The 12,987-nt window shown below is 58.5% G+C and overlaps 1 protein-coding gene across 9 annotated transcripts in view; it reads left to right on the top strand.

Annotated features, from left to right (window-relative positions):
- The window catches only part of RBM10 (RNA binding motif protein 10), a 29,351-nt gene extending 19,007 nt beyond the window's left edge, over positions 1-10,344 (top strand). For 4 of the 9 annotated variants that reach the window (XM_028113450.2, XM_028113453.2, XM_088028808.1 and 1 more), the window contains 19 exons: positions 891-964; positions 2,342-2,428; positions 4,593-4,653; positions 4,777-4,953; positions 5,333-5,493; positions 5,679-5,776; positions 5,863-5,950; positions 6,560-6,746; positions 6,862-7,004; positions 7,103-7,220; positions 7,321-7,412; positions 7,502-7,666; positions 8,590-8,739; positions 8,854-8,919; positions 9,010-9,198; positions 9,281-9,355; positions 9,606-9,712; positions 9,789-9,918; positions 10,015-10,344. In XM_028113450.2, the coding sequence (XP_027969251.1) occupies positions 891-964; positions 2,342-2,428; positions 4,593-4,653; positions 4,777-4,953; positions 5,333-5,493; positions 5,679-5,776; positions 5,863-5,950; positions 6,560-6,746; positions 6,862-7,004; positions 7,103-7,220; positions 7,321-7,412; positions 7,502-7,666; positions 8,590-8,739; positions 8,854-8,919; positions 9,010-9,198; positions 9,281-9,355; positions 9,606-9,712; positions 9,789-9,918; positions 10,015-10,140 (2,294 nt within the window). In that variant the 3' untranslated portion in view covers positions 10,141-10,344. The remainder of the gene's footprint in view (positions 1-890; positions 965-2,341; positions 2,429-4,592; positions 4,654-4,776; positions 4,954-5,332; positions 5,494-5,678; positions 5,777-5,862; positions 5,951-6,559; positions 6,747-6,861; positions 7,005-7,102; positions 7,221-7,320; positions 7,413-7,501; positions 7,667-8,589; positions 8,740-8,853; positions 8,920-9,009; positions 9,199-9,280; positions 9,356-9,605; positions 9,713-9,788; positions 9,919-10,014) is intronic. The other 5 variants (XM_028113451.2, XM_028113454.2, XM_088028809.1 and 2 more) reach the window with 2 other exon arrangements.
- The last annotated feature ends 2,643 nt before the right edge of the window (positions 10,345-12,987 follow it).

Raw genomic sequence — 12,987 nt, 5'->3', positions numbered from 1 at the left:
GGCCAGGCCTTGAGTCTCTCTTGGTAGCATGTAGGTCTTGCTCTGCTTCAGCCCAGCCAAACCACACACTGACAGGGTTCTGGTCTCTCTCTGTCTCCATAAGGTGGTATCCTAGGTGTGGCCCCTTCTGGCACTTCTCCCAGGCACCCACTGATTCTTTAAGGTCTGCCTGGCCAACCCTGGCCCCCATTCTCCTGCTGTCTAGGAGGACTTGCACTGTGGGTGGCTGTAATCTTCCTAGCTTGGCCCTGAGGCGGCTCCCTGGTAAGGCCCCCGCCCCTGCACTGTGCTGAGGCTGAGGTGACATTGTGTCCCGGACTCCCCCTGGTTTCCTGATGGGCCTGGAGCCTTCCCAGCCTCACCAAGGAGCCTGGCCCAGGTTCTTTTTTGCTTCTTTGATGAAACACCTGTCATAGGACCCCTCCTGGGCACCGGCCTCGTGCTGGGCCCCACCCTTCGGTTATCTGTTCTGGCCCATGTGGAGTCAACAGCCTGCCCATCTGCCCTCCTTCCTTCTCTGAGACAGATCTCTACTCGTACCCTTGCCCTCGCCCTCCCACCTCCTTCTCTCCGTCTCCGTCACCCCAGGCAGGTCTGCCTGAGCCCCTCTCTCTTTCTTCCCAGCTGGCGTGTGTGTATCTCCCCCTCCCCCTCCCACCTCCGTGCCCCGTCCCTCTTCCCTACTCCTCCCAGCCATCTACCTTGCCTCCCACCCCCTGGTCTTTCTCTCTCTGATTACTTCTCTCTCTCCCTTTCTTCTTTTCTCCTCTCCCCCTTTCCCTCTGCCCCCCCACCCCCGGTCCTCTCCCCTCGGGTCCCACCCCCGGGAACGCCGTGTGTCCAAAGCTGTTGACTAACCCACTGCGTCTGTATCTGAATGCTGTCTCCAGGTCAGAGCCGGGGCTTCGCCTTCGTCGAGTTTAGTCACTTGCAGGACGCTACACGATGGATGGAAGCCAATCAGGTTGCTTTGCCGCACTTGAACCCCCCCCCAAACAAATACTACTTTGTAATCGAGCGCTCCCCATCGCCTGATTCTTATGGACACAGTTCCCTGCCCTGTGGCCCTGTGTCCCATCCCCCCCGCCCCCTCTCTCTCCCCCTTCCTGACCCTCACTATCTCCTCTTCCCCATCTCTTGCTACCCACTGGGCTTCCCATCAAGAACCCACACTCACCACTGGCCCCTTCCCACCACCGGGCACTAGCTCTGCCCCTCCACCTCCCAGCTGAGCTTTTGGAGAAAGGGCTGCCAGGGGGGAGGTTTTCTTCCACGGAGGCTCCCACTCCTTGGGGACCACCCTGCTCCGGGGTTAGGCAGAGCCAGGATTTCGTTCCACTCTCAGGCATCACTGGAAGTCTAGCCACTGGGGAACTTAGCTGTTGGCACACTAACTAGCAAGTCCCGTTTTGCCATCTCTCTCCCTGCATGTGAGTTCGGCCTTTTGACTTCCCCGTGCGAGAGGCCAGCACCGCTCTGTTGATCTAAAGTACCAGTCAAATGCGACAGAACTCACTTCAGATGCCCCAGCCCTCCCCCTGCACCTACCCCCCCAACAGGAGTCACCGCTTGGCCACTCCACTGGGGGCAGGCCTGCCTTCTCAGCCAAAGGGTCATGCTGTCAGGAAGGGAAGGGAGCCTGCTCCCCCGCCTGGCACAGTCTTCCCCACCCAGCAGCTTTGGGACCTTCAGAGACCCAAAGACCTGCTCTGCTCACCTGCCCAGAGCCTGGCTCACTGGTGTGGGGCACAGGAGGAAGGGTCAGATGTGGTGGAAGCAGGGGCTCAGCAGGGCGGCCCTGGGGCCATCTCTGCCCTAATGCTGGGGGGCCCAGGACCCAGCCAGCCCTGGGAAGACAGCCTCACAGCAGGAACTTCCATCTTTTAAATATGGCTCTTTCTTTTTCCCCTTCTCCAGCACTAGCGCGCGTGCGCTCTCTCTCTCTTTCTCTCCCCTCCTCTCCCTCCCCTCCCTGTCCCCCTCATCCCGAGTGTAGCCTGTGTAGTGCTGGCCCTGGGTGTGGCCTGGCAGTGTCAGGGCCGAGTGGGGGGTTTTCCCCACTGTCCGGCAAGCGTCGGTCAGCCGAGCACTGTGTGCCTGGTGGCGTGTGTTCACGTGTGCGTGCGCGTGCCCGGAAAGGCAGCAAACAGCTGCGCCCAAGGGCTGTGGCGCTTTCCCTCCCTCCTTCCCTTCCTTCTTCCCTCGTCCGTTCTCCGACCTCCCTCCGTTCCCTGTCCCTCATCCATCCAGCTGAAGGGCTCGCTCACTCTCTTCTCCTGTGCTGAAACGGTGCGTGGGGCACCGCTGCCTGGGCCTCACTGCGCTCTGCTTTTTCCCGCAGCACTCCCTCAACATCCTGGGCCAGAAGGTGTCCATGCACTACAGCGACCCCAAGCCCAAGATCAATGAGGACTGGCTGTGTAATAAGGTACAGGGGCGGTGGGCAGCGGTTGCCGTGGATAGAGGCGGCAGCGGCGGTGGCGTCTGTCGCCCTGGGGCCTCTGAGTGGCATAGGTGTCGAGGACCAGCTCAGCTCAAGGGGCCACCGTCCCTTGCCTCCTGCCCACCCACCCATGTATACTGGGCTCTCTCACTCAGCGCCAGGCTCTGCCCTCAGGAGGCGCAGTCCAGCCCGAAGTCCCAGCGGGCTTTCCACAAGTACTTACATAAGCAACTGACTAGTGACAGTGGAGGCACGCTGTGGTGTGTCAATGTCGGATGTGGACCTCCGAGCTGGGCTGGCTGGAATTAGAGCCTCCCACATCCTCCTTGGTCTCTGCCTCACTTTCCTCAGCTCCAAAACGCGAATAGCGATGACCCCTCTCCCCCAAGGTGGTCGGGAGGATTCCCATGTGGCGCTGAGAGGGTAACCGTTGGAACAACGTCTGGCCCACGGTTAGCTCCCTTTGATGTCCGCCTGTTCCCCCAAAGGAAAGCACAGGCTGCTCTGGGAGCCTGTGTCGGGTGGCCCAACCTTGACGGCCGCTCTGGCAAAGCCATGTCCACCTGAGGCTGAGGCCACAAGCTGTAGGATCTTGCCGTCATAGTCCCTACGAGGAAGCTGAGGCTCAAAGGGGGTGCCCCCATGGGTTAGCCTTGCGCCATGACTTGCTCCCGATCACAGGGGCCGTGGATGGTACCCTGCGTTCAGGTCCCCTGTGGGGCCAGCCTCCGAAGCGGCCCGGAGGCAGCCTTGCGACTCCACAGCCCCACCTTCCACAGCCAGCTGGCAGTCCTGAGACCGAAGGGGGACACTGAGAGCCGGCCGAGCCCCCGACCCTCCCCACAGGAAGAATCCTGCCTCCTGAGGGGAGTGGCACCTGTTTGTTTTAAAAGAGAAAGTGTTATCAGGAGACGGGTGTCCAGTGTCTCTGCAGGGGTAGGGACGAAGGGACAGTGGCACTTTGTCCCTCCTGTATTTCCAGATACTCCTCAAAACCAGGGAATTCTCTCCTTTACCCTCCTTTAATTCCCCGCATCCTGTTGGCCGCCAGGTCCTGTCGCTTCCGTCACAAAAATGCTCTCCCTCGCGATTCCCACTGCCCAGACCAGCCGTCACCCTCTCCCTCAGCCACCGCAGACCTCTCTTCTGCTGTGCTGGCCCCTTGCCTCTTTCTCTCGCCCTCTCACTTGTAACATTCCTCGAAACCGCCTCTAACCACGTTCTTCCATCTCTGCTTAGAAACCCGGCCCTCACCACTGAGCTTGAGCGTGACCACCCTCCATAATCTGGTGTCACCTGCCCTCTCCAGCTCCCACTTCTGCCCGTCCTCACCCTCCCTACACCAGCTACAGAAAATCTCTTGTTCCCTTTGCTAACAGTAGCTTCCCAGCAAAACCAGACCAAACCAAAGCAAACTTCTAGGCCTCCCAGACCAAACATCCCACCAACTGTCCCCAGCTGAGCGAGCCATGCCCCGCTTGGACCGTTGCCCTCCCTGAGTCCCCGCAGATGAACGTGCCGCCCACTCCCCCGTGCTACATCTGCTCCCTGCTGCTAGGCTGCGAGGGTGGCCGAGGCCACATCCTGGGCATACGGGGCAGAGCCTGGCACAGGAGCGATGGCGCGGTCCCTGACCACGGAACAGACATAGAAATGTAGAACCTCCAGAGATAGAAAAGCTGGGGGTTCCTGGAGGCTGCCATGACCAAGGCTGGTTTCTCAAGAACACCAACCCAGTCCTCAAGATGAAGGATGGGAATCTGGCCAGAGAGGGGCTGCTGGCTTTCAGGGGTGGAAACATTGAAGGTTTCTGAAGAGGGAAGCGCGTTTTAGGAAGAGGAACCTGCTGAAGGGACAAGAAGGGGGGCAGTCCTGGCAGTGGGTACCTCAGAGGAGGTGGCACTTGTCACAGGGGTGGGGGAGTTGTTGATGCCTGAGTTGAGGAGGTGGCACTGAGAACAAACTTGAGACCACATGAAGGGAAGAGTCACAGACTGGGAATGACAGCCAGAGCCCCCTGCCACCCCTGACCCTGGGACCTTCCTTCCTGGGGCGTGGCGGGGTTCCCTGGGGGATCTCTGGATCCCACTTTGGAGGGTTCCACAAGAAAGCCCCACCCCACCCTGACGGCCTGGCCTGTGCCTCGCAGTGCGGTGTCCAGAACTTCAAACGCCGTGAGAAGTGCTTCAAATGTGGTGTGCCCAAGTCAGGTGAGGCCCTCCTACCCCCCCCCCGCCCCGCCTCCGGGACATTGGTGGAAGGGGGAAGGACGGTGACGGGCCTTGGAGCTGCCTGCCCTTTGACGCCAGCCTGTCTTCCGCTGCCCCTGACAGAGGCAGAGCAGAAGTTGCCCCTGGGCGCGAGGCTGGACCAGCAGACGCTGCCGCTGGGCGGGCGGGAGCTAAGCCAGGGCCTGCTCCCCCTGCCACAGCCCTACCAGGCCCAGGGTGTGCTGGCCTCCCAAGCTCTGTCACAGGGCTCGGAGCCAAGCTCGGAGAACGCCAATGACAGTGAGTCCGTTGTTCCTTCCTTTCTCCCTGCCCTAGGGTGTCTGGGCTGGGCTCTCCAAGGCCAGAGAGGTGGCGGTGACCAGGACTTAATCCTCCCAGGGTCTCTGCCTGGTGGGGGGACAGACGTGATGTAGGGAGAGCAGGGGAGGAACATTGCCCGACTCGACTTTGGGGGTGTGTTGGGAAGGTTCTCAGCAGGTGAGCGACTGAGCTGGGACTTGGACTGACAAGCAAAGTTTGTCCAGGAGGAAGAGGTGAGAGGAAGCAGCAGGTGCAAAAGACATGGAGGCCAGAGGAGAGGGGTAGTGGGCAGCCACCAGAGGGTAGGACTGGAGCAGAGTATCAGGGGTGCCCCCTAATGCTGGGCCCCTTCCCGCAGCCATCATTTTGCGCAACCTGAACCCACACAGCACCATGGACTCCATCCTGGGGGCCCTGGCACCCTACGCGGTGCTGTCTTCCTCCAATGTTCGTGTCATCAAGGACAAGCAGACCCAACTGAACCGTGGCTTCGCCTTTATCCAGCTCTCCACCATCGTGGTGAGGGCGGCACAGGGGGGGGCCGGGCAGCCAGGGTCCCGGCCCCCGGGGCGGGGAGGAGGGACTCTGACCCCAGCCACCCCCCCTCCCCCAACCGCGGCTCCAAGCCTGGCAACGGGGCAATGGAGCCGGGGACCTCCCCGGGCCTGACCCTTCTGCCCCTGCCTCCCCTCCTCCCCCTCCAGGAGGCAGCCCAGCTACTGCAGATCCTGCAGGCCCTGCACCCGCCGCTCACCATCGACGGCAAGACCATCAACGTTGAGTTTGCCAAGGGTTCTAAGAGGTCAGGACCCCACCTGTGTCCCTTCCCAGCTGGCCCCCCAGCCTGGGGCTTCTCATCTCACCCCTCGTCTCTGACACCCTCCCCAGGGACATGGCCTCCAACGAAGGCAGTCGCATCAATGCTGCCTCTGTGGCCAGCACTGCTATTGCCGCGGCCCAGTGGGCCATCTCACAGGTACTCAAAGACTCCCCTCTGCCCCAGCATCCCCACACCGGGGCCACAGTCTCGACCCTCCCGTGCCCTCTCTGCAACCAGGAGGGCTGGCTTGCTGTCTGGCTTTCCGTGGACCCCAAACCCTCACAGTGGCTGCTGCAGGCTTTGGGGGCCTCGCCGCAGCTCCCTTCCCAGTCACCTCCCAGGCTTTCAACTTCAACACCATCATGGCTGCTTTTCACTTCTATTTGGTGGTTATTTTATCATCCTGAATTGTTACAACTTCTTTAATAAAACGGAATTTATAAGTGGCTGAAAGAAAATTGGGAGATGAGAATAAAGAAGGGGAGGACGGTGTCTTCCTTGACCTGACACCCAGCGCTTGAACTACACACACGTACCAGTGTCAGCCCTGGGAGCCTTTTGGCACAGCTCTTCGGTCGATTCTTGTTTTTGCTGCTGCCCTGCCCTGCTGTGGCCGGGCGGCCCTCACACTTCAGCTCTCTCAGGCCTGCATGCTTTCTGTCAGCAGACAGACACTAGCCTCACCTGTGGGCAGATGCTTCTTAGCAGGTTCCCCTCCCCCTGCGCCCCTTCCTCTGCTAATAAGCCCCTCCCACTGCCCCTCAGGCCTCCCAGGGTGGGGAGGGTGCCTGGGCCACCCCCGAGGAGCCACCGGTCGACTACAGCTACTACCAACAGGATGAGGGCTATGGCAGCAGCCAGGGCACAGAGTCCTCCCTCTATGCCCATGGCTACCTCAAGGGCACCAAGGGCCCCGGCATCACTGGAACCAAAGGGGATCCATCTGGAGCAGGTGAGCCCCAGCATCTGTCCCTGAGCCTGTGGTGGGGGGGGGGGGCTGGCAGGCGTGGTGTCCTGGGCCCCATCATTCACAGGCATTCTCCTTTCCTCCCTGTCCCTTATTACAGGTGCAGAGGCCTCCCTGGATCCTGGGGCAGATCCTGTATCACTGCAGGCTTTCTCCCGCGCCCAGCCTGGTGCCGCCCCTGGCATCTACCAGCAGTCAGCGGCTGAAGCAAGCGGCAGCCAGGGTGCCGCTGCCAACAGCCAGGTGAGGGAGCTTGGGGGATCCTGGGGGCGGGGGGGCGGGCCACACAGGGAGCATCGGCAGACACTGAGCCCCGTTCCCCTGTCCGGCCCTTTGACCAGCCATACACCATCATGTCACCCGCTGTGCTCAAATCCGAGCTCCAGAGCCCTACCCATCCCAGCTCTGCCCTACCACCGGCCACCAGCCCCACCGCCCAGGAATCCTACAGCCAGTACCGTGAGTAGCCATGGCCTGCGGGTGGGGTGGGGGGCGGGGCAGGGAGCTCCCTAACAAAGCAGAGAGGAGTGTGACCCCCCTCCTTTCTCGCCGCCCCCAGCTGTTCCTGACGTCTCCACCTACCAGTATGATGAGACATCTGGCTACTACTATGACCCCCAGACTGGCCTCTACTATGACCCCAACTCCCAGGTGATAGGGTGGCCCAGGGAACGGGTGGGGTCTGTAGTTCCCCTTCTTGAGGTCTCCCCTCATGCTCCCCTCTCTTGCTCCTCTCCCAGTATTACTACAATGCTCAGAGCCAGCAGTACCTCTACTGGGACGGGGAAAGGCGGACCTACGTTCCAGCCCTGGAGCAGTCAGCCGACGGGCATAAAGAGACAGGGGCCCCCTCGAAGGAGGGTAAAGAGAAGAAGGAGAAGCACAAGACCAAGACAGCCCAACAGGTGAACACTGGGGGTCCAGCAGTCACTGGCTGGCTGTTTGGTGTCTTCCAATGAATGTATTACTCTTGAAGCCTCTACTGCTGAGGGAGGGGAGCAGATGTGCGCATGGCAGTGACTGTGCTCCAGAGAGACCAGGCTCTGGCCCAGCTCTGCTCCTTGATGCATGATGTTGAGCCAGGGCCAGTCTCCTTAGTACATGGTAGGGTGGCCCACCTCCCTGAGTGGCCAGTGCCATCCATGCAAGTGAGCCCAGTCAGCTTTCCTGTGCCCTACCCTCCGCCGGCGGGAACCCTCCCGTTGCTGCTTGTGTGCCCGAAGGCAGGCTAGCCCTGCCTGTGGAAACGAGGGGGCACACAGACCTCCTTTGGGCCCCAGAACCCCACTTGTGGGTATGTGTCCAGGTCTGTCTACCCCAGAGAACTTACTATGGGCCCATCAGGGTGTGGAAAATGGCCGTTGCCACATCTGGTGGGAGTGGGCAGTTGGAGGGAACTTCAGTGTCTTTCTGTGGAGGAAGGGTATGACAGTCTGGGTGCAGCACTTAGAAGCAAGAACTAAGTGTTCCCTTGGCAACCTGGTAAATTCTAAAAGCGGTGTTGTGCCTGGAGGGGTGGGAGGGCAGAATATGGAATGTGGCATAGTATCACACGTAGAGGTTCGAGAAAGCCGTCATCTGCACCGTAAAATGATAAGATGGAAGCACCCAGAGAGCAGAGTCGTGGGCGTGCCTGTGAAGAGGACAGGCACAGCCCAAGAGGGCTTGGCAAGGGGCACTGATGACAGAATGACGAGAAATGGGGACTTCCATCGCCACCTCCTCACCGCCTGCTGGAGGCTGCAGGGCAGGAAGGGGCAGTGGACGGAGTTGGCGGTCCCAGCTCCTGGAGGGTCCCTGAGAGCCTCACCCCCACCCTTACCCCTAGATTGCCAAGGACATGGAACGCTGGGCCCGCAGCCTCAACAAGCAAAAAGAAAACTTCAAAAACAGCTTCCAGCCCATCAGCGCCTTGCGCGACGACGAGAGGCGGGAGTCAGCCACCGCAGACGCTGGCTACGCCATCCTTGAGAAGAAAGTGTGTGGCGGCCACCCCTCCATCCCCCCCCCATCCCCACCTCGCCATCTCTGCCGTCCGTCTGTGCAGTCCCTGAATGTGTGTGTGTGTGTGTGTGTGTCCCCCACACCCCAGGGAGCACTAGCCGAGAGACAGCACACCAGCATGGACCTCCCAAAACTGGCCAGCGATGACCGCCCGGTGAGTGGCCCAGGCAGGAGGAGCCGTGGAGGGGTGGGGGCTCCAATCCAGCCAGGCCTGACCTCCCTCCCGCACCCTCCTGTTCTCTAGAGTCCCCCTCGGGGCCTGGTGGCAGCCTACAGCGGGGAGAGCGACAGTGAGGAGGAGCAGGAACGAGGGGGTCCCGAACGGGAGGAGAAGCTCACGGACTGGCAGAAGCTGGCCTGTCTGCTCTGTCGGCGCCAGTTCCCCAGCAAGGAGGCGCTCATCCGCCACCAGCAGCTCTCTGGACTACACAAGGTGACTGAGGGAGGATTGGCAGGGAGCGCCGGCCCGGCCCGGCCCCGCCCCTTCACGCCGCCTCTTGTCTGTCCCCTTGCAGCAAAACCTTGAGATTCACCGGCGAGCCCACCTGTCAGAAAACGAGCTTGAAGCACTGGAGAAGAACGACATGGAGGTGAGACCCATTCCTGGACTCCATCCCCTCTGCCCCTTGCCAAGTGCCTATCCCCTCGGGCAGCTGGTGCTCAAGTCCCTCGGCAGGTGTAGCCTGCTGCTCGCACCCATGATATCCTGCCCACAGGGACCTCAGTCAGACCTGTTAGCCAAACCCAGCTCCCCCATTCTTACACACATACACATACACACACACACACATACACACACACACACCACACACACACACACACACACACACGTGTTTTCAGCAAATGAAGTACCGGGACCGTGCAGCTGAACGCAGAGAGAAGTACGGCATCCCTGAGCCACCAGAGCCCAAGAGGAGGAAGTATGGGGGCATGTCCGCAGCTTCTGTGTAAGTGCCCGGGGCCAAGGGGAGGGGCCTGGGGCCGGCAGGCCAGTCACTCACACTGTCTCACTGGCCCCTGCAGGGACTTTGAGCAGCCCACGCGGGATGGGCTGGGCAGTGACAACATCGGCAGCCGCATGCTTCAGGCCATGGGCTGGAAAGAGGGTAGTGGCCTGGGCCGCAAGAAGCAGGGCATTGTGACGCCCATTGAGGTGAGTCTCCTGTGATCCCATCCGCATCCTCCAACATCCTCTCTCTGCTGCACCCCCATCCCGCAGCCGACCTGACAGCTTGCCTCTCTCACGTAGGCCCAGACACGGGTGCGGGGTTCCGGCTTGGGTGCCCGAGGCAGCTCCTATGGGGTCACTTCAACCGAGTCCTACAAGGAGACACTGCACAAGACAATGGTGACCCGCTTCAACGAGGCCCAGTGAGCAGCTGCAAGAGCTGCTGCTACATATGTTGGGTCCAGCAGGGGAGGGTGAAGTGTGGGTGGTCTGAGTGGGGCCCTGCACCTGTCTACCAGCCCACTCCCCATCCAGAGAGGCCCTGACCAAGTCAGACTTTGAGTTGGTGACTTTTGTTGGCAAACTGGGCTGGGATCATGCTCTTTTTTTTGTAATAAAAGTTGAAAAGTCCATAGCCTGCATGTCTCTCTCTCATGCACCAGTGTGGTTTGTGGCCCACACGCAGGGACATAAACACAGGTGGACGAGGGGCCTCATCAGGCCAAGGTAGGTGGCAGTGGTAGCATTCATGGCGTCTGGTGCATGGGGGCTACCGGCTTGGGATGAAGGTGGGGGTTATAACAGGAAGTTCTGGCCTGTGCCCCGACCCACAAGATCCTGGTCACGGCCCCCTGGCCATTGTCAAGTCCAGCAGGTCTCCATATACCAGGAAATCCCACACCAGTAGGACACCATCGGGCTTGAAGTCCCCTTGAGTCAGAGCCAGCACTGGGAACTTCCCACCCCTGGCCTTGCCACCCAGCAGCTGCACCCACTGTACAATCGCAGGGCTAAACCTAAACCACACTTGGCCCTCCCTGGGGCTGGGGACTGCCCAAGGGCATCTCCCAATTGGACAACAGTGGGCACTCTGGCCCCAGTCACCCCTCTGCCCTCACTGGGCAGATGACCTCAGAGGGGTGGAGCTAGAGAGGCTCAGCCTGCCAATCCCAGGTCAGAGATGCCCCATCAGGACCAGTTGGGCCCACACTTATTCCCATCCTCTCCACGACTGTTAGCACAGGACCCACCCTTCTGGTCACTGCCGACCAGTCTGCACCCTGTGATTCCCAAGTATGTGTGTGCTCTCAGCACAGGTTTGGGTGCAGTGGAACATGAAGCTGAGGCTGCCCTCCCCCGGCTGGCCCTGAAGGTTTGGGCGGGAAATGGGGCCAGGAACCGCCCCGGCCCCAAACAGAGGCTTGTGAGGTGAGAAGGTGAAAGGGGAGGTGCTAAGGGAAAAGCAGTGGGCACAAAGCCCCTCCCCCACTTATTGGCCTGCATTGTGACACCTCCCTGCACCAGCTGTAGGAGGCAAGGTGAGAAAGAAGGGGCCCCCAGAGGTGATATGGTGGTGATTCGGGGTGGGGGTGTTGCCCAGGGACAGAGGAGGGTGGTGTGGGAGAGGGGAGAGGGACAGGAAATAGGAATAGAAGGAGGCCACCTGTAAGAACCTGTCTCAGGTTGGGTGGGTTTTAGCCTGGAGGCGCCTATATGTTCCCTTCCCGCTTCCCACCCCCCAGGGCTCTCAGAATCCCACAGCAAGGAACCCTTATATATGGTTGGAAGTAGTAAATGGTGCAGCCACTGTGGAAAACTGGTTGTTTCATATAAAAGTAAACATATACTTACCCCATGACCCAACAATTTAATTCTTAGATATTTACCCCCAAATAAATGCAAACACGCCAACAAAAAGACCTGTTGTTACACGTACATGGAAAGCAGCAGCTATGTTCACAGTAGCCAAAAACTAGGAACCCAAACATACAACAAGAGGAGAATGGATAAATTACGGTCTATTCATACAATGGACTACAACTCAGCAATAAAGAAGAACAAAATACTGATATAAACATCAACATGAATGAATCTCACAAACATGAGTGAAAAAAGACACAAAAGAGTACACACTCTATAATTCCATTTATGTGAAGTTCTCAGTCAAAACATGTTGGTGGGGCACCTGGCTGGCATGCAGCTCAGTAGAGCATGCGACTCTTGATCTCAAAGTTGTGTAAGTTTGAGCCCCGAGTTGGCTGTAGAGATTAAAGTCTTTAAAAAAAAAAAAAAAAAAAAACATTTTGGTGATAGAGCAGAGTGGAGGTGGGGAGGGTGTCTTTCACTGGAAAGGGTTGCAAGGTAGCTTTCTGGAATAATGAATAAGTTCTAGATCTTGACTGGGGTTACTGGCCACATGGGTGTATATGTAGGTAAAAATTCAAGCTGTACAATTAAAATCTGAAGTTGTGCCAGGTACTAGAAAAGAATAAAAGATGTCTATTTTATGAAGCTAGTGTAATCTCTATCCCTGAAACAGGTTAAGATAATACAAGAAAATCTTGCCCCACACCTGGTTCCTAATGGAGTATTTCCCATGTCGGCTGATGACAACTCCATCCTCCCAGGTGCTCAGGCTAATGACCTGGGGGGTCAGCCAGGACTCCTCTCTACTTTTCATGTCCTCTGTGTGATCTCTTGGCAAATCCTGGCGTCTTTTCCTGCAAAATCAGCCCAAAATTAAATCTTTCCTCACCCCTTCCACTTTTACCATCTTAGTCTGATCCTCTCTCATCGCTTCTGGAGTCTTGCAGTGGCCTTTCTGCTCCCATCTTTCCCCTTACAGTTTGTTCTCTCTCCACCCAGAGCAGCCAGCTGGTTTACACTGAAACATAATTTATATAATGTGACACCTCCGCTTAAAATCCTTTCACGGCTCCCCACGGATCTTAGAACAAAACCCAAACATCTCAGCCTGGCTTACAATACCCTCCTTGACCCGGCCTCGGAGCTCATCACCAGTGTTCTCCCTTCCGCACTCCTCTCTGACTACACAGATCTCTGCACTCTTCCTCAGACAGGAACTTACAACCTCAAGGCTTTGCACCCGATGATCCCTCTGTCCGGAATGCTTTTCCCCATGTGCAGTCTCCTTCATATGTTCTTTGCTGTGTTCCCAGTGCTCTGCACTTAGTGGGCACCCAAGAAATCCTTTTCAAATGAATAAATTTGGAGGTTGTTGACAGGATAGAGGATATAGAATTTGGGATAAGG

The sequence above is a fragment of the Eumetopias jubatus genome, unplaced genomic scaffold (assembly GCF_037043125.1).
Source record: "Eumetopias jubatus isolate StellerSeaLion01/CBP00866 unplaced genomic scaffold, mEumJub1_p1.0 scaffold_11, whole genome shotgun sequence".
Lineage (NCBI taxonomy): Eukaryota > Metazoa > Chordata > Mammalia > Carnivora > Otariidae > Eumetopias > Eumetopias jubatus.
The sequence above is the reverse complement of the archived record's forward strand: the minus strand, read 5'-3'. Positions and strand labels throughout refer to the sequence as shown.